The following is a 24,369-nucleotide window of genomic DNA, read 5'->3' as shown; positions in this document are numbered from 1 at the left end:
TTTAAGACTTTCTGGTCTAGAAAGAACTCAGGAAATGACCAGTAGCTAGAATTTCCCAGTGAAATGTAAATATCCTTTCTAGGACAGGGATTTAACAATAGCAGAAAGAAAACCAACATTAAAATACTTTATTTGCTGGTTAGATCATGAGTGTTTTTCACTCCTTCCTCAATTTTGTCACACACAGGTGAATAGCTCTGTTAAATAACCACTAGTACTATACAAGCCTTGTACTGTGCAGAAGGAAGTAGACATGCTCTTATACTCTTTGAGTTCAGTGTGTTGCCTTTCAATCTTCTTTTCAGTTGAAAAGTGTCATTTGCAGCAGCCTTTAAAGACTAATGCACACCGTCTCCAGAACTACTTATGCGTTAATGTTCTGTTTTGATTTTTACAGAAGACTTAGACCTTACTTCCTTTTGATCAGCTCCTTCTAAAGCAACATCTCATCATGGCTGAACCGTCACCAGAAGAAATTCAATTGAGAGCCCACCAAGTCACTGATGAGGTAAACTTTTTTTCCCAGGGCTCATTCAGGATCATAATATACAATTAATGTAACTTGTGCAGAATAGGAAAGTAGGCAGAGCCTAGGAAGAAGACTGCAAGGGCAAAGTTGAATATCCTGAACTTCTCTATCTTCACTTGGTTTTCACCTTGTAGCTGCTGGGGTTTGTGTTTGTGTGTTTGTTTGTTTTTTAAATAGGAGCCTGAAATTTCACTCCTGAAGTGGCACCTGCCAGATTTTAAAAGTGCTGAGCACCTACAACTTCCATTGAAACCAATGAAATCTGCGGGGTGCTCACCCTCTTAAAACCAGGCAGGTGCTTAAACACACATTTTAGGATACTGAAATCATACTCCTATTTTTTCTGATCTTTGCCTAGCTATAGTAATTGTCCCTGAGATGTCTCAGAGCAGTTTTTTCTAGTATCTGAGGAGCTGCTTGAAGTATCAACTTTATTTTGTTGACTGAGAAATATGAATAATGGCTAATGGAAAAGAATCCTAGATCATTGTAGCTCTGATATATAGGTGTGGATAGTTGCTTATCCCTTATTTCCGAGTTACTAAAGCTTTGTGCACTAGCTATTTTCTTATATTGAACTTTTAGTGTTTGAGAGTCTTATTGATTCTCTTACAACATGTGCTTCACTATGTTAAATCTTCTCTTTCTAGTCTTTGGAAAGCACAAGGAGAATTCTTGGCCTGGCTGTTGAGGTAAGGGAGCACTTATTAAATCTTTGGAAATGCACCAACCTGGTGAAGCAGTGATATCGAACAATTTCAGAGTACATTGACTATACAGAGGAGACCGTGAAACTGACTATACTTTGTCAAATGGACAAAGTAAACTGGAAAAAAAAATAGAAATTTCTCTTATCTTTCAGATATAGTAACTTTGTAACAATAGTAATTGAAAAAAGTTTGGATGGGTGTGTGGTGTGTGTTTGTTTGTTTGTAATAACTGGAAACACTAGAACTGTCTACTGGCAGAAGATAAGATGAAATGGCAGACAAGTGTACCTTGAGAGATTGGGAGGGAGACTAGGGCTTTAAAAAATAACCCAGTTAAAGGGATACAGAATATGAAGACAAATTATTGGTTATCTAAAGAGAAACTTTTCCACTTCTGAGAGCCACAGTTGTGTAGATTGCTTTCCAGGTTGCAGCTGAATCTCCTGCACTTCCATGTTGTCTGACAGGTCAGAAATTGTTGGTGTCTTGTGACCAGTGTTAAAAGGTAAAGTAACTTTTGGGATGCAAGACAACATAGAAGCAACACAGAGTAGAATTGGATAACATATCAGTCTCTTTAATATCTGGCAATCCATAGTAATTCCATCTGAAGCCACAAGGAAACTGAACATCAGTTGCCAAAGTTGAAACTTGTATCCAGCCATGACTGCTTGGTAACCAGCAACCAACTACAGTACCTGAGGAGTAGGGTGTGTGAGATCTATATCTATATCATCTGTTTTGTTTCCATGCCCAAAGGGAAGGTCTGACCTGCCCTGGGACTTCTCATCCTCATTGACTGCTGTCAGTGAGCCAGGAGTTGGATGGGGATTGGCATTACCAGCAAACTGAGACACATCCTTGGCAAAGGCTGTCATGGGAGGCATCTTGTGTGCATTCTTTTTGGATTCATAGTGGGAAAAAAAAAAAAAATTCCCTTCTGAGAAATGTGCCAAGACTTAATAACAATGAAGACATGAGATTTTACTTGCTCTTAGAGTTAAGGACAGCTGAAGATGGCAAAGATGCATCCTCAAAATGCAGATTTGATTGAGGCTGTGCTTGACTGCCTGGTGCTGTGGCACATACTATTTTAGGAACTGAGAGAAATCCTGGCACTAATGGGGTACCGCATCAGTTAATTCTAATTTAACAAAGCTCTTCAATACTGGTGTGTCTGGTAATAACATACTTAATACTGGTTTCTTCAGTACTTGAAAAATTGCAAGCGACTTTAAAGTCCCCACACTTTAGATCCTTAAACAAAAGCTGCATTGGAGCAGAAAGTTCTACCCTTGTAGGCTTGATAGTTGGACCCAGGGGTTTCTGTACTGATGTGTCCTTGGTGCCCATTTGAAAACTTGAGCACTTCAGCCCTGATTAAGCTTTGGGAATGATTTTCCCCAGTGCCAGAGCTGCTGTTGAATTTGACTGGCTTAAAATTGAACATAGGCTACTTAGTTCCTTCAAAGGGCAAGTGCCTGATCTGGTGTAGGGTCTAGAGACTGGGCTCATAAGGCTTCCTCCAGGAGGAAGTCAAACCACTTTACATAGGATGGCCAGAGTAGGCAGGGAAAGGTCTTACGCACTGGGCAGTGACTTAGGTGGTGAGGTTGGGAATTGCTTTCTCATTGATTTTGTCCATGCCAAGTTTGATCTGTGTTTGAATATCTGAGTACAGCAAATCACTTGAAATACCTTTCCCTGTTTAGATAACTCAAAAGGAATTCCTACCAACTTTTAATTGCTTCTGCACTCCGACTAAGCAAAATTGTCAGTCCAAAAAACTCTCAGAACACTAAGGGTTTTTAAAAAGGATATTAATAGAAGTGCCATTTCAGGCAGAACTGCAGTATTGTCACTATGTAGTAACTTTTTTTTACACTATCCTATCACATGTCGAAACTAAGGACTGGTCTACGCTACCACTTAAGTTTCTGTAACTTACATTGATCAGGGGTGTGAAAATGACATGCCCCCTCTCCCCCCCAAGTGATGTAAGTTACATTGACTTAGCGCCGGTGTGACACTGTTTTATGTCCATGGGAGATGCTCTCCTGCCAACATAGTTTCTGCCTCTTGGGGAGGTGGAGTAATTATGCCAACAAGAGTGTGCTCTCCCATCGACATAGCACGTCTTCACCAGATGCGCTACAGTGCGGTAGTGTAGACTTGCCCTTAGTGATGGTCTGCAGTGCAAGCTTCCATTATTCCAATACTGTAGTTCAGAGCAGGTGGTGTTCTAGCTAGCACTAGAGCCTTTGACTGTGTGCTGGTGTACTGAAAACAGTGTTATTTCTGCAAACCTCCTTTTCTCTTTACAGTCCCAGGATGCAGGAATCAAGACGATCGCCATGCTGGATGAACAAGGAGGTGAATTCTACCTGCGTGCAAAGCAGAATTGTGACTATTAAGTCTTAATGGTCTGCAGTAATATCTGCGCTATGTTTGGTGTCCTAATTTATTAGGTTTTGGCCTCAGTAACTCATTTTGGTATAGAAATGAGGTTGCTTCACTAGTCAGATGTTCCTATGTTTGTGCAATTATAGTATTTAAGATTTAGCTCTGGTTCATGTCAGCAGAGTTTGCAGGCTGTGCAATTAACTGTGCTATCGAGCCTCCCACCCCATCCCCCTGACAAAATAATGTTTCTTTACTTCAGAAGCAGCTAGTAACATCTAAACATCCAGACAACATAACTATTACACTATGAGGAAAAAAAGCTTTTAATTTAGGATTGCTGGAAACATAGAATCAAATATTCTATTGCAGCATATGCCATTGTTTGCTTTTGCTACAAAAAGTTCCTTTAAGGGACAAGTGGCTTGAGTATACAGATCTAGTTTATAACTTAGATATTAACGTTTCAGATAAAAGCTTCCCCTCTAAGGTCTAATATCTCCAACTTCTTTGTATGTTTTGTAACTACTTTTTTTAGAACAACTAACCCGTATAGAAGAAGGCATGGACCAAATAAACAAGGACATGAGAGAAGCTGAAAAGACCTTGACAGAGCTCAACAAATGTTGTGGCCTGTGTGTCTGTCCTTGCAACAGGTCAGTTAACAAATCCAGACTCGGGTCTGAATTTCTGGGATCCCATAAAAAGATCACCCTAATGGGGAACATTCAGAGGTGAAATAACTAAAGAACATCTTTCTGCTTGCTGTTGGAGTAAAAACTACACTGATAATAGTCAACTTGCCCTAAGTACTTTTTAGGGAAATTGATAACTGCAGTTTGCTGAAGTGTGTACCATTCGATAGGGATTAGTAGCTAAAACACACTCGCAGTAACCACCTTTTAGATTTGTAAATAATGGGATCCCAGCTTGAAGCTTATACACAGTAAAGCAATATTAGTATTTAAAAAAAAACAACTTCAGTTTTCAACTTTTTCTTCTCCCTCTTTATTATAAAGATCCATTGGAATCTGAAATTTTCTTCCCAAATATATTTCTCTATTGCTGGGACACTGGCTTATTAAGACTGGTAATATGTGCTGGGCTACTCTGTTGTTTTTCTTGGCATGGGGTGAGAAGAAGGTGACCATATTATGGCATTTCTTTTTGGAGAGGACAAATAAGATCTAGCATTGAGTAGAATTTACAGATTAGTATATGTGGGGGTCAGAGTGGGAAAAGGGAAAACCAGAATAGGCCTTGGTCTTACCAGCTTTGAAAATCTCACATTACTTATACATTCTGTTTTTATTTATTTTGCAAGCTTCTGTCATAGTTCCTAACTGTAATCAGTGTCACCACTGGCCTCTCAGAAAATGTCAATTAAAAGCCTTTTAGATCCTACTGGATGGCATTTCTGGTGTAGTTTCAAACATTTTGTAGCAAAAAAGACAGGTAAAGCAGACCAAGCAGAGAGGGATGCTTCGTACTCTCTAGGCAGTTTTACTATTGAGATCTACCACTGGTTGTCGTCATCTCTAAACTGCTCTAAAGTATTAAATGAATTTGTGGGAATCTTACAAAGAAAATGGCTAAACAGACCTCTCTCTTTTAGGGTAGTAGGGGAAGGAAAGGGGACTCTCTGAATGTATACTTTCCAAAGTGAATTGTGTTTGCAAATTTTTATTGTGGGTCCAATCAGTGGGCCGAAAAGAGAGCCTGGATCTCTTCAATGATTGAAGTGGAAGTGAGGTAGTTAAACTGTACATTCAAGTCCCTTACATGAGGGTCTCATTCAGAACCACATAATGCTATGTTGTCATCCTGAATTAAAATGAGCATGAGGTTTTCAGGACTAAAGGTTCAGACTTCTGTTACAACAGTTTGATAAGTTAAATAGCTCTGATCTGGCCTGTAGCTCAACACAAAGTTGTTGTACCAATGTGCGATTTCATTCTTAACATATCTGAGATACTGACAGGATGCAAGTGTACAATCCTGTCCAGGTTTCTGAATTTGTCATATTGGCCACTTCCAATAAGTGATTCGCCTTGGGCAAAAAACCTGATCGCTAGTGCCATTGAATCTGGGCAGATCATCTATCAAGACTATACTCTGTATTTGTGATGGAGTTTGTGGCACTTCCAATATGTTAATTCCAGTAGGTGACTTTCGCAGTAAGGTGCCTTGGGAAGTTTTGGAGTGTGCTGAGGTGTATTAGGGAAGCAGTGATGAGGTCAAGAACAGGAGAAACTGTACTGAGTGGATCTGAAAAAGGCTGACAGTCCTCTCACCCCAATCTCCCACTTATGAGTGGTATCTTACATAAATGTTGAGCACTAGGATAGCCAGTCTTCCCCACACAGGCTGAATTTAATCACCAGAGTGCGCACAAGTAGAGGTTTGTCTTTTTTTCTTCCCCTACTTTATTCAGATTACTTAAAGCTACTTTGTTTTGAAAGCAAAGGACTTCAGCTGAAAAAAACTCACTAACCACTTGCTTGCATGTTTGATGGTTTTTACTGTTCTTTTTTCCATTCTCTCCTAACATACCCACCTTCCACTTACTTAATAAAAATGAAGACTAAACACTAGAAGCTGGATTCAATTAACTGGTGAAAGCGGACTTTAGGACAAGGTCAATCTTGTGCCACAGCCTATACTGTTAACCATCTGTCTAAGGTGATGATCTAAATGGCTATGTGTTTGCATGGGCATGATGTTTGCATGCAAGACATGTTGTGACTGTCTGTGGTTTTGTGGTGTTCCAGTGTATCATTCATGTCTCTAGATAGCACGTAATAGAACGGATTAGGCATGGGAGCCTATTAACTCCGACCCAGCTCCTTGAGGAGAGGCAGTAAATACCAGGGCTGTACCAGTTGATGTTTAGGATCTTAAACTTATTGACTTCCTTATCAGGAAGCTGTCAAACTATTACAAATATGGAGTAATAGTTTGGAAAGTTACTTTAAAAAATACCAATGTGGCAGTCATGTTTATATTTCAGTGACTCATTCAAACCTGTAGAAATAAAAAGCTGGTCGGTCTTATTGTCCAGCACCATAAAACTCCACCTGCGATGTAAAAGTAAGGTTGCATGTTCAGATTTATGCATCATTCTGTATGGCAAATTCTATACTTACAACTGTGCCACCCCATTGAAGAATTGCAATCTTTATTAATCCTGCAGAAACCAGAATAGAATCAGCATGCTCTCCCATAATTGTTGCATCAGTGCTAACAAGTAAAAATAGTAGAAATGTATTTTTCTTACTAAAGCAAGTTCCATTTAGTGAATAAACAAAAGGGATCAGATCTGAATAAGCCCCATACCAGAAATGTGACTGAATGCGTCAGTTTACATTGGTATTTGTAGAGCTCTGCCGAGGGTGGTATTACATGGGCTCTGATCAAAAACTGAGGCATTCTTCTAAGCTAGAGTTGTCTGCCCTTTTCCTCATTCCCAGAAAACATGTGAAGTTGCCTGTATTTTTGCAGCTAAAACTTGGGCAGAGATTCTAACGAGAGCATCAGTCTTCAGCTGATGCTATTATCATTTTTCTTCTCAGGACACATTTCTTTTATATCACAACATTTTGAATAGGTGCTGCAAAATTTTAAACTTTAACTTAGTGTTCTTGAAAGGTGCCACACTGACAGAAGTCCTGTAGTTACAGCATATGTATAGTGCCAGCAAAAGCTTCCCCATACTGCCCTGCAAATGTTTGGCCCAATGGATAATTAGAAGGAAAAGGGTAGTTCAGGCTTAATGGCCAGTTTAATCCTTGGTCTCACTTGTGAGACTACCAACAAGCAAGCATAGTATGTATGGGATGGTTACAAAACCTCTTTAATAAAATTTTTAAAAAATTACACCTATGTAAAATTTCAGAAACCTCTCTAACTTGTCTATAGATCTACTTGCCTTTTTAAGTCGCATTTCATAGCTCCTTGCCACTGCTGCTATGGTTATAATAGGACTTTTGCTATATCAGGCCATCTTTGCTTTTACTTGGATAATGCACTAAAATAAGAGTGGTAAGTATGACTTAAGTTGTCCTGTGTTTAACACATGAATCTATTGCTGGAAAACTACCTGAAGAATCAAGGAGAGATGGCATCAGGAAATCATCTCTTGAATATATCTGAAATGCTAGTTCAGTGCATAAATGTTTCCCAAGGTTGCTTCAACCTTAAGGTACCTATCACTCGTCCCCTGTTGAGGATTGTGTCCAAATCAAAATAACTATGCTTCTCTGTTCATCTATAGTCTTGTATCTAAGATGTTGCAGAAAATGACGATTAAAATCTGATTTTTTTTAAAAGCATTAAGGCCTGGTCTAAATACAGCTTTTGTTCCAGTATAACCCTTTTTTTGTTAGGGGGTAACTTTTTCCTCTCAAAATATTTATAGTGCCACAGCTCCTGCTGTGAATGAAGTTATACTGCTACAAAGGTGCTTTATGCTAGTATAATTTAATTTATTTCCATACTAAAAGAAGAATATAGTTATAGTATTTTGTATTGCTTTACCTATACCGGTATAGTTAAAACAGCCCAGTGTTTGTGTACACTGCAGAGTTTTTTGGTTTTTTTTGCCAAAAGTTATGATGTTTTAATTGAAGTGCTTTAATTAAAACCGCTGTTGCGTGTCCACACTAGCTCCTTGGGTTGGCTGAGTGCATCCACACTAGCAGCTCTTCCATTAACAGAGCAGTGCACTGTGGTAGCTATCCCACTGTGCAACTGGCAGCAGGGTGCTTTGGGAAGAGCTTGCAATGCCCCATGGGGCAGGTATAGCATCACATGATGCAGGTTTCTCAATCCCATCCTTCCCTGGGCATCCTACTAGATTGCCAGCTGCTTTCAACTGAAGTGTGTAGGGAGGGAAGTGGGATGTACACTAAAATGCCACTGGGGGAGTGTGAGAGAGAGTGGGTGGGGGGGGAGTATGTCTGTAAGAGAGTTGTGTCAGCATGCGGTCTCCAAGTTCAGACAGCCATCAGAAGCAACCTGTCCTGAGGGAGGGAGTGTGTGGCTCTGCACAGCAGTGTGACACACACACACACACACACACACCCCTCTCTCTCTCTCTTCCTCCCTCTGAGTTCATAGTATGGGAGAGAGCAGCAGTCCACGTTAATGATTTGCTTTTTGTTGGGGAGCTGAGTGGCATGTTTAGCTGTCAGACCTTTATGGAGATTTAACGGGGAGGAGCACATGTTTGTGTAGCAGGAATGCAGGGCAGCCGAGTTCAAATCAGTGAGCAGAGTGGTCATGGCAGGCATTGTGGGATACTGGGGGAGGCCAGTTATGACAATATAATGAATGACAATGTCACAGTGATGCTTTGTTGCTTTAAGTGTGCCACAAAAAGCCCTGTGCCTCTCGTCAAGGTGTTTTTTTATTTTGTTGCCAAAAGTGACATTGTACACCTCCACTGTTTTGCTGCCAAAAGCTGCCTTTGGGTGACAACTCTGCAGTATAGACAAGGGCTTAGCGATTTAGCAGCGCAACTGCTATTGAAAGTCACTGGTCTTTTTACTTTCAATAGGATTTGTGCTCAAGAAGAGGATATGCCCATTACTCGATTGGGGAGCGGGGACGGGGAGACAATAACAGAAAATGTGGAAGTACTAAATGTCTTCCTTGTTTTCACCAAAAAGGTTGCTTAGCGATCAGATGTTTAATATAATGAATGCCAATGAAAATTCGGTACGATCTGAGGCTAAAACAGTGAAAGAACAAATTTTAAAATTACTTAGACAAGTTAGATGTCTTCAAATAGGCAGGGTCTGATGAAATACATCCTGGAATACTCAGAGCTGACTGAAGAGATGAGAGTTATTAGCAATTACCTTCAAAAACTCATGGAAGACAGAGATTCCAGAGGGCAAAGAGTGCCAATCCATAGAAAAAGGAATAAGGACAACCCAGGGAATTATTGACCTAGTCCACCTCAGTACCCGGAAAGATAATGGAATAAATAATCAAGCAATCCATATGCAGACTCCTAAAAGATTAAGTAATAGTCAACATGGATTTGTCAAGAATAAATAACAAACCAACCTAATAGCTTTCTTTGATAGGATAGCAAGCCTCATGGATGGGGGGAAGCAGTAAACATGGTATATCTTGACTTAACTAAGGCCTTTTGATACTGTCCTGCATGACCACCTCATACATAAACTAAAGAAATATAGCCTAGATGGAGCTACTATAAGGTGGGTGCAGAACTGGTGGGAAAACCATTCCCAGAGAGTAGTTATCAGTTCATTGTCAAGCTGAAAGGGCAGTTCCAGTGGGGTCCTGCAGGGATCAGTCCTGGGTCTGGTTCTGTTCAATATCTTCATAAGTTATTTAGATAATGACAGAGTACATTTATGAAGTTTTTAGATACCAAGATGGAAGGGGTTGCAGGTACTTTAGAGGATAGGATTAAAATTCAAAATGATCTGGACAAACTGGAGAAATAGCCTGAAGTAAAAAAGAATGAAATTCAGTAAGGATAAATGCAGAGTACCGCACTTGGGAAGGAACAAACAATTGCATGCAAACAAAATGGGAAATAACTGCTTAGGAAGGAATACTGCAGAAAAAGATCAGGGGGTTATAGTGGATCACAAACTAAATAGGAGTCAACAATGTGATACTGTTGTAAAAATAAACCTGAACATCATTCTCGGATGTATTAGCAGGAGCATCGTAAGCAAGACACGAGAAGTAATTCTTCCACACTACATGCTGATAAGGCCTCATCTGGAGTATTGTGTCCAGTTCTGGGCACCACATTTCAGTAAAGATGTGGACAGATTGGAGAGAGTCCAGAGAGAAGCAACAAAATGGTCTAGAAAATATGTCCTCTGAGGAAAGACTAGAAAAACTGGGTTTGTTTCTTTTGAAGAAGACTGAAGGAGGACATAAGTCTTCAAGTACATAAAACAACATAAAGAGTTATGTGGAGGAGGGTAAAAAAATGTTCTCTTTTGCTTCTTGACCTGTCATCAGAGGTTATGGACTTAAATTGCAGCAAGGGAGGTTTAGGTTAGACATTAGGAAAAACTTCTCAACTGTCAAGCTAGTTGAGCACTGCAACAAATTGCCTAGGGAAGTTGTAGACTCTCAGTCATTGGAGATGAATTGGAGGTTTTTAAGAATAGATTAGACAAAACACTAGTTATTCCTTAGTCCTGCCTTGATTACTGGGGACTGGACTAGATGTCCTATTGAGGTCCCTTCCAGTCCTACACTTCTATGAAATCACTTGGGTGCCTTTGAAAATCCCACCCTGAAAGAAATAATTCTCTCCCTCCCTTGCCACCTGGGGGAAAAAAACTGGTGTCCTCTCTTTTCCCTTTATTGATCTAGCATATATTTGGGTTTCTCTTTTTGGTAGAACAAAGAACTTTGAGTCTGGTAAGTCATACAAGTCAACCTGGGGTGATGGTGTGGAGAGCTCAACAGACCATGTTGTATCCAGCCAGCCAGGACGTGTAACAAATAATCAGCCACAGATCACTGGAGGAGCAAGTGGGGGATATATTTCACGGTATGTTTATCCATCTTCCCCTCCCTCCCCCCCAAACGTGTATGCCATTAAGATACCTTTTTAAGTCAGTTTCTTCCTCCCAGAATGTATTCAGCTAGAGGTGGTGATATAATAAATCTTTACTGTCAATTGGGAAGGAAGCCCTTTAATGAATTGCTTTCACTTGGGGATTTATATCTGCAGTTTCACTCCTCATAGCATGCAGTGCTGGGAATAATTACTACACTTGACTAGCCCCTGGATGCATATGAGCTTGGTGCTCAAATTATTGTGGTGAATGTTGCATTAGGACTTGCTCTGTCACATAATGAAAGGGCACCTGACACAGAATTTGAATCCCTCTCTAATAGAGTAAAGCATAATCTGCCAATGGTTCTTTGTTTTGAATTTTGAGGCCATTTTAACAAAACCACTTTGTCCTTAAATTCATTTTGCTGAAAGAAATTGGACAGATAGTAGCAGGCTGCCTGCTGGAATAGGTGGTATTAAAGTGAAGCATCCCCCCCAACTCTGAAAATGTGGGGTGTGATGAGATGTTTTAGTGGAAGTTTATTGAACAACATTTTGGCAGTGGGGAAGCAACTTTGTGGTTCCTGAACACACGGGTCTCTTGGTACTTTCAACAGGATAACAAACGATGCCAGAGAGGATGAGATGGATGAAAATCTCACTCAGGTGGGAAATATCCTGGGGAACTTGAAAAACCTGGCTTTGGATATGGGCAATGAGATTGATTCACAAAACAAGCGAATAGACCGGATAAATGAGAAGGTAAGAGCCAAATAATCCTGTTCTTGCCATCTCCACCTTGGATATAGTGACACAAGAGAAGAATTATGGAATACTCTTAAATTAATGGGTTCACCACGCTGCCTTTATGAGCATTTTCAGTGGTCAAGTGCATCAGGAGTATGCAGTCGTACCATACTAAACTTCTACTACCAGTTCCTGAGCATATTCAGTATCTTACTTTATTATTCAAATAATTGCATGTCTTTGGTATCGTCTGTCTACACAATTCAGAAGCACAGGACCTGGCATGCTTATGGATTAGTGTTGTAACTGACAAATCACAAGATTGGTCACTGGTGGGAGTCTTTTATAGACCACTAAATCAGACTAGAGAGCAGGATGGCTCTTTCAACATCTAGCCACAATGTGTGTGTGTATGGAGGAGAGGGGTAACTATTACTATAGTGGAGTTCTAATTGGGGCACATATGAAGGAGGTCTTTGTTGCCACTTAAATGACTGGAAAAACTTCTTTGAACTGCTTAAATGTATCTATAGTTCTCTAACAAAGTATTACACCCTGCTAACAGTAATTTTATATTATGTTTCATTCTGACAGATAAAGATTAATTGATCACCTAATGAAAAATTAGTGGTTGCCTATTACAAGTGATAATGACCTAATTACAGTTATGTGCTAACTGAATATAGTCCTGCCCAGTAATATCTGTATTTGGTGTGTTTTTTGGCATCTAGAAAAGTTCTCTTAACTCCTAATAACCACTCAGATTAGAAGAAAATTAAACAAAAATCCAGTTTGCTCATAATGGTTTCAGCTTTGAGAAATTGGCCCTTTTTAAAAAAAACAAAAACAAAAACAAAAAAACCCACCACAATTCTGTAATCATGAAAAATGTTTTCATTTCTTGAAAAGCTTATGCTGGGTAAGAAAGGAAGTGGAAAGCAGTACTAATACTATGTGTATATTACATGTAATCAGAATGGGAGGAATTGAGGGCAAGCACTAAAAAGTAGCAATAGTGAAATGGCTACAATAAGGATATTTGTTAAATATCAGGAACAAGACTGGTTAATTTGATAGTGACTGCATCCCATATTAGCCTTTTTCATGATTTTATCCAGTAAAAATCTAGACAACTGCAGCATAATTAAATGTCAGTCAACGCTATTTTATGGACAACTAATAGATCTCAATCACTTCTTAAATGATTATAAATTTGTTTGACAAAGGTAACTGACGTAATATACTTAGATTTTTGTAGGGCATTTGACTCGTTCAATATGACAGCACTAATTTGTTTTATACAGACTATGTATAATCAATGCAGTGCACATAAAGTGCATTAAAAAGTGACTGATTATCTCAAAATAATTATAAATGGGAAATATCCTCCAGTGAGGGAGTATCTAGTTATATTCCCACAAGGATCTGTTCTTGACCCATTGCTATTTGATATCTTTATCAATGAGCTGGGAAAAACAAAATTACTGCTGGTGAAATGGAAATGACAAGTCAACTCTGCAGTGTGATCTGTGTTGCACAGTAAACTGGATTTACTTGAACATGCATTTTAATATAGCTAAATACAAGGTCACATATCTAAGAATCAAGAACATGGGTGATACTTAAGAGATAGGAGACTGTATTTTGGAAGGCAGTGACTCAAAAGGACTATAAATCCTACACAACTGAATATGAGCTATTGGTGTATTGTGGTGGCTGAGGGCATGTGTGACTTTTGAATGCAGAAGCTGGGGAATTATAGTAGTGTGGGAGCATCATTATAGTTAATGTTGTGTCATGACATCTGTTTAAAGGTTGACCTTTCTAAATCCTCTAAAATCAATATGCATAATCAAATTTCTTTGAAATTTTGGCATGCCTTAGGAGGATGCAGGTTATGATTAGTAACCCAAATTTTGGAGTAATTTGAGCCAGAGGTTCTAGTTATATAATCCCAAGCCTCCAAAAGAATTATGATTTAAAAAAAGTTTCTAAGTGGGTTTGTTTGCCCAGAGTTAAATATCAAACTGTTGATGTGATGCAGGTCAGAACGGTCTCAATCTGTCAAGTTTTACCCAAGATGATGCATGCCACTTACTGAATGTTTGGAGGACCCAAACTGAGAACAGTATTCAAGACTGTACCTCTCCCCTACCCCCCACATACTATGCATGTGCCAATACAAAGAAATGGGTAGAGGGGTTTCCATCCCTGCCCCCTGTTTTATGTGCTTTAAACTCAACTCTTGTAAGTGCTCTAAAATTCCAACAGTTCAGATTGCTCTGACATTTAGTGTGCTTCACGCGGATGTTGGGTGGTGTTAATGATCCAAATTTGGGGTCCGTTAGCCAAGAGATATGGGCACTCCAAAAATTTTCCTTTTCCTGCTTTCTATTAAGCTGAGAGGTACTAATGACAGGTCTGTGATTCATCCACATTCAGATTGGAGGGCAAGTTCACAGCCATCAATTAGCAGAACTAAGAATAAGTTATCTCACAACCCTCCATCTAAGACAAAAGGAGTTTTGGACTATGGGGCTGGAGGTTGCTGCAATTTGGAGTCATGGGTGGTAGTTTTATTTTGGGGGAATGTAATCAAAGCCTTTTCGGGGGTGGGATTAGATTTGCAAATATTTCCTGGGGAGGCAGTAGGGGGCAGAGGAGTGGGGCAATATAGGGAGAGGTGTTCGGGGCTGTGGCAAGGGAAGTTGGGGGCTCATGTAAGGGAACATATAGGCATATGGCCCCTGCCCTGCACCACAGTGCTGCCAGTGCACTCCAACCTTCTGGGACCCCAACACTTCCATTATAACCTAGTTCTCCTTCACTCCAGGCACTGTATGTGAGTCAGGTTATAGGAGGGGGCAATTAACTGCAATAAAGACATTTGTATACCAGGGAGTGAAGACTTTGGGGAGATGTGTTCCCTGTTTATGGAGGGGAGCCCTAGGCACAGTAGTGGGGAAGGGGCCACGGTGGAGCAGAGTGAACACATTGAATGGGTCACAGGCATGGCTTCAGAGATGTTTCAAAGCAGGGCTGTGGGAAGATAAGGACAGCTAGCTCAGTATGCAAATTAGAGATCATAAGTACAACTGCCTAAATAACAACTAACTCCTAGTATCTCTTTCTGTTCAAAAAAACTAGAAAATTCAGTGGCAAAAAGCTATGCTAACACAGTTGTGGTGGTGGTATGTCATCCCCTTGCAGAATACTGAGTTGAGCAAAACTCAAACTTCTGAAAACTAGGAAATGCACAGTTCATTGCCCCAATCCGCTGTCCCCTAATGCTCCCCCCCAAAAAATCTGCATATCTAATTTCCCCCACAAAGGAAATGTGACCTTAACTCTGCCCTCTTCAGCAATGATCCACTATGCCCGATTAACGAACACACTTTACTCCGCCAAACATGCCGTTGCTAAAACGTACAAATTCTTCACTTCCTTTTACAATCCCTTCACTCATCCACAGGATTCCATCTAACACTATTAAAGGACAAAATGGTGCCTGGTGGTGGGTGGGGAGTTGCCCACATAACCTTCCCTCTGCCCTCTTTTGAGTAATGCCTCACTATTCACATACTCACACTGGCCCTTGGCACTATAAGATTCAGGAGGTTTCTAGTGTACATTCGCACACTTAGCCAACTCCTCAGAACAAATACCACATGTTTAAGAATCACTTCACAGGCTTTTACAACTCCCTTATGGTTACTCACAGGATACCATCTCATTTTCATTTAAGCATCATTAAAGCATTAGAATCTTTTCAGATTCCACCTCACTGCTAACAATCTCCTTTATAATAAAAGCCCTATGCTCTGCTATTGACAATGTGTGCACAATTCTGCATAGAAATAATGAAGCATATTGCATCCTGAACGTGTACCTCTTCTCTGTCTTCACACATGAGGGTACAAAACCTAGATATCTTATCACAGTCACAGCTCTGTCACGTACCTCAGAGTATTCCACAGCTCTTGCAAACACACCTCTATGAAGCAGAGTTAAGTACACCTTCGACAATTCAGTACAGCTATGCCTGACACTGACCACACTCATTTTACATGGAGTGCATGTAGATAGTAAATACTTAGACTGCTCTCATGTCCAGACGCACTGCTAACGCCCTTTATAATAAAACTCCTGTACCCTGGTAGTTATAATGTAGACTATTCTGCATTGAAATGATACATGCTGGATCCTGAAGGTACATATGCAGCTCTTCCTTTTACTCAGACATGTCAGAGGGTGCAAAAAGAGATCTCCTCTTATAATCAAGGCTTTGCCACATACCTCAATGTAAACCACATATAGCCTCGTATCACAAACACACTTTTACCAAGCAGGCCTCCACCGTTTAGTGTAGGTACACCGACACACTGACTGCACTTGGAGAATATGCAAATAATTCCCATTGGCTACTGCTAGCTTGAGGGAAACTGAGAGAAGGTGATGTGGGTAACTTTTTTTTTCCTTTTTATCCTTTTATAGTGTTAGATGGGATCTTCTGGGTGAGAGTGAATGGGTTGTAAAAGGAGGTGAAGAGCTTCCACCCTTCAGCAGCTGTGGGGTTGGCAGAGTAAAGATGTGTGATAACAGGGCATATTGGGGCATTGCCATGCAACCTTTACTCTGTCCTCTGTCAGCAATCTTAACTGTGCATTTCCTGGTTTTCAGAAGTTTGAGTTTTGCTCAACTCAGTGGTATGTTATCCCATTGCAGAACACGAAGCAACCTTACCTCTGCATTAACATAGGTTTTTTGCTATTGAATATACAGTAGAATGGTAGTGTTGCCAATGTATATGGCTTTATTTAGACTGTTACTAGAATACTGTACTGTCCAATTCTTATACCTGCACTTTAAAAAGATTGTAGACAAATTGGAAAATGTGCAGAAAAGAACTAAAAGAATGATTCGAGGTCTGGAAAACCTACTTTACCAACCTAAAGAAAATCAACCTATTAGTTTAGCAGAGAGGAGGTTAACAGGTGACTTGACCAGTCTGTAAGTATCTACAGGGGGACAACGTTCTGACAGTAAAATACTTTTTAATCTGGTGGACAAAGACATAAGATTAAATGTCTGGAAACTCAGCCTAGACAAAACTGGACTAAAAAAGTACAAATTTTTAATAGTGAGTATAATTAACCATTGGAATTGCTTATCTAAAGGTATAGTGCAGTCTCCAGAGTTTAATGTTTTTTTAAACCAAGATTGGATGTCTGTCTAAAAGACGCCTTGGCTCAACTAGACACTATGGCAGTGTTCTTAGCTCTTCCAAGGAAAGATCAAAGCTCCATAGAGTTTGAGGCAAGAATGGACCATTATGATCATCTAGTCTGACTTGCATAACACAGGCCACAGAACCTGACCCAGTAATTTCAGCATTAAGCCCAATCGCCTGATGGAATTGGCTGATTCTTGATGCTTTAGTTTAATTATAGGTGTTTGCGATCTTACCATAATTTTTTTGCCAAGGCCATATTATGACAACAGTACATTCAAAAGACTCATGGGAGTCTGTTTTTTATACAAAATACCTTACCAATTCTTTCCTTAGTGTTTTTAGATTAATCATTTTCAGCTGGCAGTGCATCCTTCTGCTCATTTTGCATAAATGGTGAATGGCTTAATTTCTCCTATATTTTAAGGTCTGAGTACTGTGGTATATATTTTTAATGTTGAGAAGTTGTGCCACAGGAGCTTTGAGGATTACTATTTTCTATGGAAGAAATTAAGTAGGGGAAAAAAATCCTATTTTTGTTTTGGTGGTGGATTCTCCTCCACATCCTCAAATCTCTTCCCTTAATTCCTCCAATTCACTGAAGCCAGTCGTTTTATTTATTGAGTTGCTTTGTGGGGCTTGCTAGAGAGATTTGACTTCTTCTTCCCTCTGAACATTCTGCCTTTGCAAAACTACCAGCCCCTGCTGAGCCAATCGGTAAGAGCTCTTGTTTTGCTCCTACCTATCCCAATGGTAGCATCTTGTACTTCTGTAGTCAAGTCCACAAAGAAATTTTGACATTTTTTACCTTTTTTTTTTTTAAACCAACCTTTTGTACTTTTGGACAATTTAAGGATTATACCCACATGTATAAAAACGTTTCTTAAGATATGTATTAGATAAATTTTAACATTAGACTAAAAATGTTTTTGTTAAAGTTTTCTTAGTATCTAGTCTTCAGTCACCTGCAATTCTAACACATGCTTTTCCTTTTTCAGGCGGATACCAACAAAGATCGTATTGAGCAAGCCAATGCCCGAGCCAAGAAACTCATTGATAGTTAATGAGTTTTCTGCCATTGTCCAGTGTCTTTCTCCAGCTGCAAGTTGTCATTTTCATATCTGTGAAATTTTCTATATTTCAAAACAGGGGTAGCAGAGTCGGGAAGCGAGTGCAGCAGGTTGCTTTTTATAGTACTTCCTTTTCTTATCCTTGTGTGAAGTTTTTGCTTTGACTCCATCAGAGCAACAACATAGCTCCTAATCATCTGCCTACCTTCTTAAACCTGCTCAGGGCTTAGAAAATTCTCAAAGTTGTAAAACTTTCTCTTATTCTCCCTCACAACACAAAGTATTCTATTTAAAATGGAATAAACAGGGTGGTATAATTTTGGTTTTGTAGTTGTAAAGTCTCCCCTCCAACCTTTCCACAAGTTTTTGGGTTCTTTAATTACTTCACTTAGAGTTGTGCATTCTCACTAAAATAGGAACTTGGTAATGCTTATTACTTGTATTTCTTAGTTCAGCAGGATAACCATGGTTTTACGGACACTTAGTTTAATTTCCAATCCATGTATAAATTACCAAATTTAAGAAGTTCTGGCCCACCGGTTACTTGTGGGTTGAGAACTTAAAACGTACACACTGTAATTTGAAGGAAATGGAAGGGGAACACATGCATTTTCATTCTTTGAATGTGAAATGATGTTGATGTAGAGACCATGATTAACAGAAAATGCAGCATAATCTGTTAACTCTTTATTGTATATAATTGATTTTAAACACAATGCACCTATTTTACTGTTGAACAGAAGAAAATAACTCTGTTCCCATATTTATGCAATGGAAAAGATTTTATATCGAGCTTCTAAATATTTCCTTTAAAAGTAGGCTCAACAAAGCTTTAGATAAAAATGTAAGATTAATTGAAAACCTAAGTCTCCAGGAAAACATTAGACAAACTCTGAATCTGAACACCTATAGTAAGCATGCAACGTCCCATCTGGATTCCATGTCAAATTCACCTCTGTCAATCCTCCCTGGAATTTGGGTTGTGCCTTTCCCTGCTGCAGTACCACAAATCTCACCAAGTTCTGTTCCCCCAAAGTGTGTTAGGGGCAAGTTTTTAAACCTCTGAATGGATATTAAAATAATGAATGAGGGAGAACAAATTTCTTTACACTTAAGTACAGTTTTTCTTGGTCTTTTAGTTTTTAGGCCATGTATACACCATAATTCACCCTCTATTCTGTATGATACTTCTGAACTATGCATGTGCTACTTTCCCACCTAATCTTAATTTTAAATTAAGATATATACCTGATAGCTGCTGTCCACTTATTCAAAAAGTTATATTTTATGAAATTAAATTTTTGCTCGGCAACATGTCACAATGAGTAGAACATTCTGAAATACTACCTTGCTATAACGAATGTTTCATATGAAGGAACTACTTCTGTTCCTCCCTTCTTACCCTGTTCCGGGAATAAGATGCTTGCTCTGTCTTTATTATAATAAATCAGTTTATGGATTGGACTTCAGAATTTGTAATGTAAAATGTTCCAAATCCAAGATATCTGTGATAATGCCAAGGTTCCTTCTCATAATGGAGAATACCCCAATCAGCTAGAGTCAAAAAAACAAAATCGTTCACAGGGAAAATAGATGTGGATTCATGTTTTGTCTTCCAATAAACATAGCCAATCTTATTGTCAAGATTCTAATTTGAGAGGTGGAGTGAAGTAGTTATGAGTTGTGTAGGTTGAAAGGGAAAGTGATGATTTTCAAATAACATAAGCGTTGATATTTGAATGTTAGTTTGGAATCCCTTCCCCCCAGTGATTTAGTTGAGGAATGACCAAATTAATCCATTCAAGCTTATTTATTCTTTGCAGGGTAGTTGTCCAACATTCTTATTTTTCTTTTTTTTTGTAGAAAATCATGGGGCAGAGGGATGGGACTATAACCTTCAAAGATTTAGATGAGTAATTTGGTAATTCTTTAAATGATGAGAGTGCAACACCACTACGCATCCCAGTTATCAGTGCACTCAAAGGGCTACTATAAATGAATTCTGACTATGACAAAGAAAAGGGAGGACTGCTATATACAATAAGCAGAAAGCCAGGTCAAATATTGTGGAAAATCTAGTATGAATAAGGTTTAAGTGAAACAATCTTTTGTGGGTGATGGAAATTTCTCTGGGGTTGCCTATTGTCCTCTGTGGCTTCCAAAACAGCTAGAAGGAAAATGGATTTTTAATAAAATTAACTGTATGTTAATCCTATTAGTAGGGACGGGGACACACACACACACACACACACCTCATTTGTGGTGCCATTGCCTACTGGTACAATAAAACCCCAGCATGTGAAAGCTTAAGGGATTCCAGTACCCAATAAGACTTTCCTGTACCAACGTAAGAGGCTTACTTGAAAGAACCTTTTTATATAGAGCATGCCTCTTGCTTCTTTTTTTTAACTTAAAGGTAGTGATCTATTGCTGGGAATGGAAGACTTAAACTGTTCCATGTATAACATTGCAGAACTCATGTGCCGTAATTCCTTGGAACACTTCTTTCCCCCCCTCCCTTTCATTATTACAACATTTTACCTCATGTCTGATTTCCCCAAGCTATTACAACAGCTACTAGGTACATTGGCTAAGAGGATGCTGCATTGAGTACATGGAAGATTAATATCACAGCTTAAAATTGTGCCCTGCATGACACTATTCATGTTTATGTAGCTTATCTGGGATTCACCTACAACTCTTGTGTGCCAATGTGACATAGCACTGGGATATAGCTTGGTTATTAGCTGAATATTAACATTTGTTTTATAATGGACGCAGATCTGGTCCTTGAGGGAGTCAGTGCCTTAATGTTCCAGAGCAAACTGCACAGCAATACTGTCTTTTGGCATTGCCTGTTAGAAGCATTTATCCTATCACACATCATACTTGTTCATTGTACTTGCTGGACAGAATAAACAATTTATATGCATTTTTCTCACAGCATATCTGATTCTTAATGGCATTAAAAATGAAGATTATTTCAATTGTTGCTTTTAGTCACTGTTAAACTTATGTATTGTGTATGAACAAATATAGAATTCTATAACTCAGTGTAGTTTGTTTACTATTAAGTACTTGCCATTAATTAATATTGTTTTAACCTATACACAGTCCAATCTCCTGCCTTTGGACAATTTGACAGAACTGAGTAGTTACCACTAAGTTTTCACTTCCTGCAATTTTAACCTTTGATCTTACTTGGAGGTCCCAGTACTGAAAAGTGGAGAACTCAAGTGGTGGGAGCAGGTTCAGAAATAGTTCCTTTTTAAATAGTTCTCCATTCATACCATACCATACTCCTTACCTAAAATGTTGTATAAAGTTGTAATTAGTAGCAAGCAGTTGCGTATGTGAAGTGTCTCCACCTTTCTTTCCATCCTCTCAAAGCTGATGTTGAAAGATCCAGCTTTCTCTGTCATAGGGTGACAAAGCAAAAGCAGCAGCACTGAACTTTTTCTTCTTAAAAATTTTGCCAAATCAAAGTTCTGGTGATGAAAAATGTCCACCAACTCACCTCAATCCAGTCGAAGTGAACTCTAAGGATTTACCCTTTTTTCCTATACTCCACCACCTTTAAACACCACTCTATTATACAAAGTCTGGCCTGTGAGCTGACTGTCTGCATAGCCTGACTTGTTGTGCTTTCAAAAGTACTCCAGTTTTTGTTCTGGATCTGCCACAACAAAATTCTGGTTTGTGAAGTGCCTTTTATGTAAATAGTATCTGGAAATACAGCTGGGGAGAGAAATTAAGAGGCTTGATAAAGGAGATAAAAGGTGGTAGATAATTGTAGATCAGATGGCAACAGCTTTGAGATGAGAGACCGACAGTAAGGGTGGATAAGAATAACTTAAGTGTGTAAATTACTGCTATAGAAGAGTAATACACTAAACCAGGGATCAGCAACCTTTTGAGAAGTGGTATGCCAAGTCCTCATTAATTTAAGGTTTCACATGCCAGACTGGCAGCAGGGGCGGCAGCTGGAACCCCAGACCAGCAGTCTTGCTGCTGGACTGGGGTTCTGTAATCCATACTGGGACCCCACTGGCAGCAGTGTGCCGCTAAAAATCAGCCCACATGCCACAGGTTGCCGACCCCTGCACTATACTAATGTAGTCTCCGTACTTGTCTATAAAATGACTGCTGTTGTTTCATCATTTCATCTTTTTGTCTTCTGAAATTACCAGTAAATGCCAATTGTGGCTTGTAATGTGGACATGTGGCCAGTAGGTACTATACTTTGAAGCTGCCAGCCTCATTTTACATATGCAGTTAGTTACAGTCAATACTAATTTATGCTGAATTTGAGGATGCAACATTTAACCACCAGGCTGCTTATGTGAGTACAGGTGAGGGGGAGGAAACAGGTGCACAAGAATTGGAAGGAACTGTGAGGCATTGTACAGACAGGAATACAGAGAAAAGGACAAGTGAGCTATGTCTGAAAGGGGTGAGTGGAAAGAGTGTATAAGGAAAATACAAGCTGACTGCTGAGGCATATACAGATTACATTTGTTAGTGTACTCAAATGTGGTATGTATCCTGTATCTCAAATCTTACTGTTAGTAGAAGCAAGGTACATTAATACAAAGATACACATTATAGAATAAGGCTAGCACTGCTGACCAGTTCAAAGTGACAGATGTGAAATGGCTCCTCTCTGACTTGCATGCCTTTTTGTTGTTTTGCCTTTGGTCTGACAAGTGGTTGGTTGTCCTGCAGGAGGCAAAAGGAGGCTGTTTTGTGTCATCTAATGGAGCTACTCCCATCTTGATCAGAATTAATGGTGACCCTGAGGATGTGGGATCTGCTCAAAGATGTTTTCACTGTTTTATTTACCTGATGATCCCTTGCATGCTATTTTCCTTTAAACTTTTTTATAAACCTGATGTAACTCTGTCTAGTGTTATGTGACAGTGACCCATTGCAAAAGGAAAGTTATACTAGAAGTGCTAATTCAGCCTGGAAGGCAAGTCAAATTGTACGCTGCAGAGGCTGAGGTTTTTTCTAATTTCTGAAAAAAGTTCCCCAAAAACACTGGCTATCAGCTGCCATTCACCTATTGAAGGAGGTCACACTTTCTACAAAAGATAACGGGCACAGTTCCCAGCTAAGATAAACAAAACACTTTCCTGCTGCACATGCCAGAGAAAAGCACTATTCAGGAAACAGTGTCCTAAACAAATAGAAATGGGAGTAGCACGTGGACTTTGCTATAGCTGAGGGAAAAGGAAGAAAGGAATCTACACCCTCCCCACACCCTTTTTTTCCCTGCTTGTCCAGTAAAGCCACCCACAACTTAAAGTGGTGAATAAGTACACCACCAAAAATGTAATAAGCTTGCCTATGTGCAAGCCATAAACAAGGGAGGAATATTACTGCTTTAATACGGACTATTTGTGTGGGAGAAAGTGGGAGTATGTGTGTCTGTGCTCCATACAGCAGTAGCTAGGGAACAGCTTTATAGGATTGGTGTCAAGTATCAGAGGCCTGGTCTACAGTACACGTTTAAACCGATTTTAGCAGCATTAAACTGATTTAATGCTGTACCCCTCCACACTACGAGGCCCTTTATATCGATATAAAGGGCTCTTTAAATCGGTTTCTGTACTCCTTCCAACGAGAGGAGGAGCGCTAAAATTGGTATTACCATATTGGATTAGGGTTAGTGTGGCCGCAAATCGACGGTATTGGCCTCGCCGCAGATCACAGTGTTCACTGTGACAAGCTCTGGACAGCAATCTGAACTCGCTGCAGTGGCCAGGGAAACAGAAAAGCCCCGTGAAATTTGATTTCATTTCCTGTGTCCCAGGTGGACTGCGAGTCCAGCAGGTGCAATGCAGTCCCAAATCCAAAAAAGAGCTCCAGCATGACTTACGGGATGAATGGATCTGATCGCTGTATGGGGAGACAACTTTCTATCAAAGCTCATTCAGAAGATGAAATGCCAAAGATGAAAAAAAATCTCCAGGCTACACAGTGCTGTGATGACAAGTGAAAGGGAGAAGTCAGAGACTCAAATGGACACTGAGGGAGGAGGTACTGAGGACTCCAGCTATCCCACGTCACAGCAGTCTCTGAAAAGTATTTGCATTCTTGGCTGAGCTCCTAATGCCTGT

At 39.6% G+C, this 24,369-nt stretch overlaps 1 protein-coding gene across 1 annotated transcript; it reads left to right on the top strand.

Annotated features, from left to right (window-relative positions):
- Positions 1-423: 423 nt before the first annotated feature.
- Positions 424-21,300, top strand: SNAP23 (synaptosome associated protein 23). The gene is made up of 7 exons (XM_032781510.2): positions 424-508; positions 1,180-1,221; positions 3,564-3,612; positions 4,178-4,295; positions 11,039-11,191; positions 11,818-11,962; positions 18,176-21,300. The coding sequence occupies exons 1-7, from the start codon at positions 452-454 to the stop codon at positions 18,239-18,241; spliced, it is 630 nt and encodes a 209-aa protein (XP_032637401.1). The 5' UTR covers positions 424-451; the 3' UTR covers positions 18,242-21,300.
- The last annotated feature ends 3,069 nt before the right edge of the window (positions 21,301-24,369 follow it).

This window comes from Chelonoidis abingdonii, chromosome 4 (assembly GCF_003597395.2).
Source record: "Chelonoidis abingdonii isolate Lonesome George chromosome 4, CheloAbing_2.0, whole genome shotgun sequence".
In the NCBI taxonomy this organism is placed as follows: Eukaryota; Metazoa; Chordata; order Testudines; family Testudinidae; genus Chelonoidis; species Chelonoidis abingdonii.
This window is presented reverse-complemented; position numbering and strand designations above follow the sequence as displayed.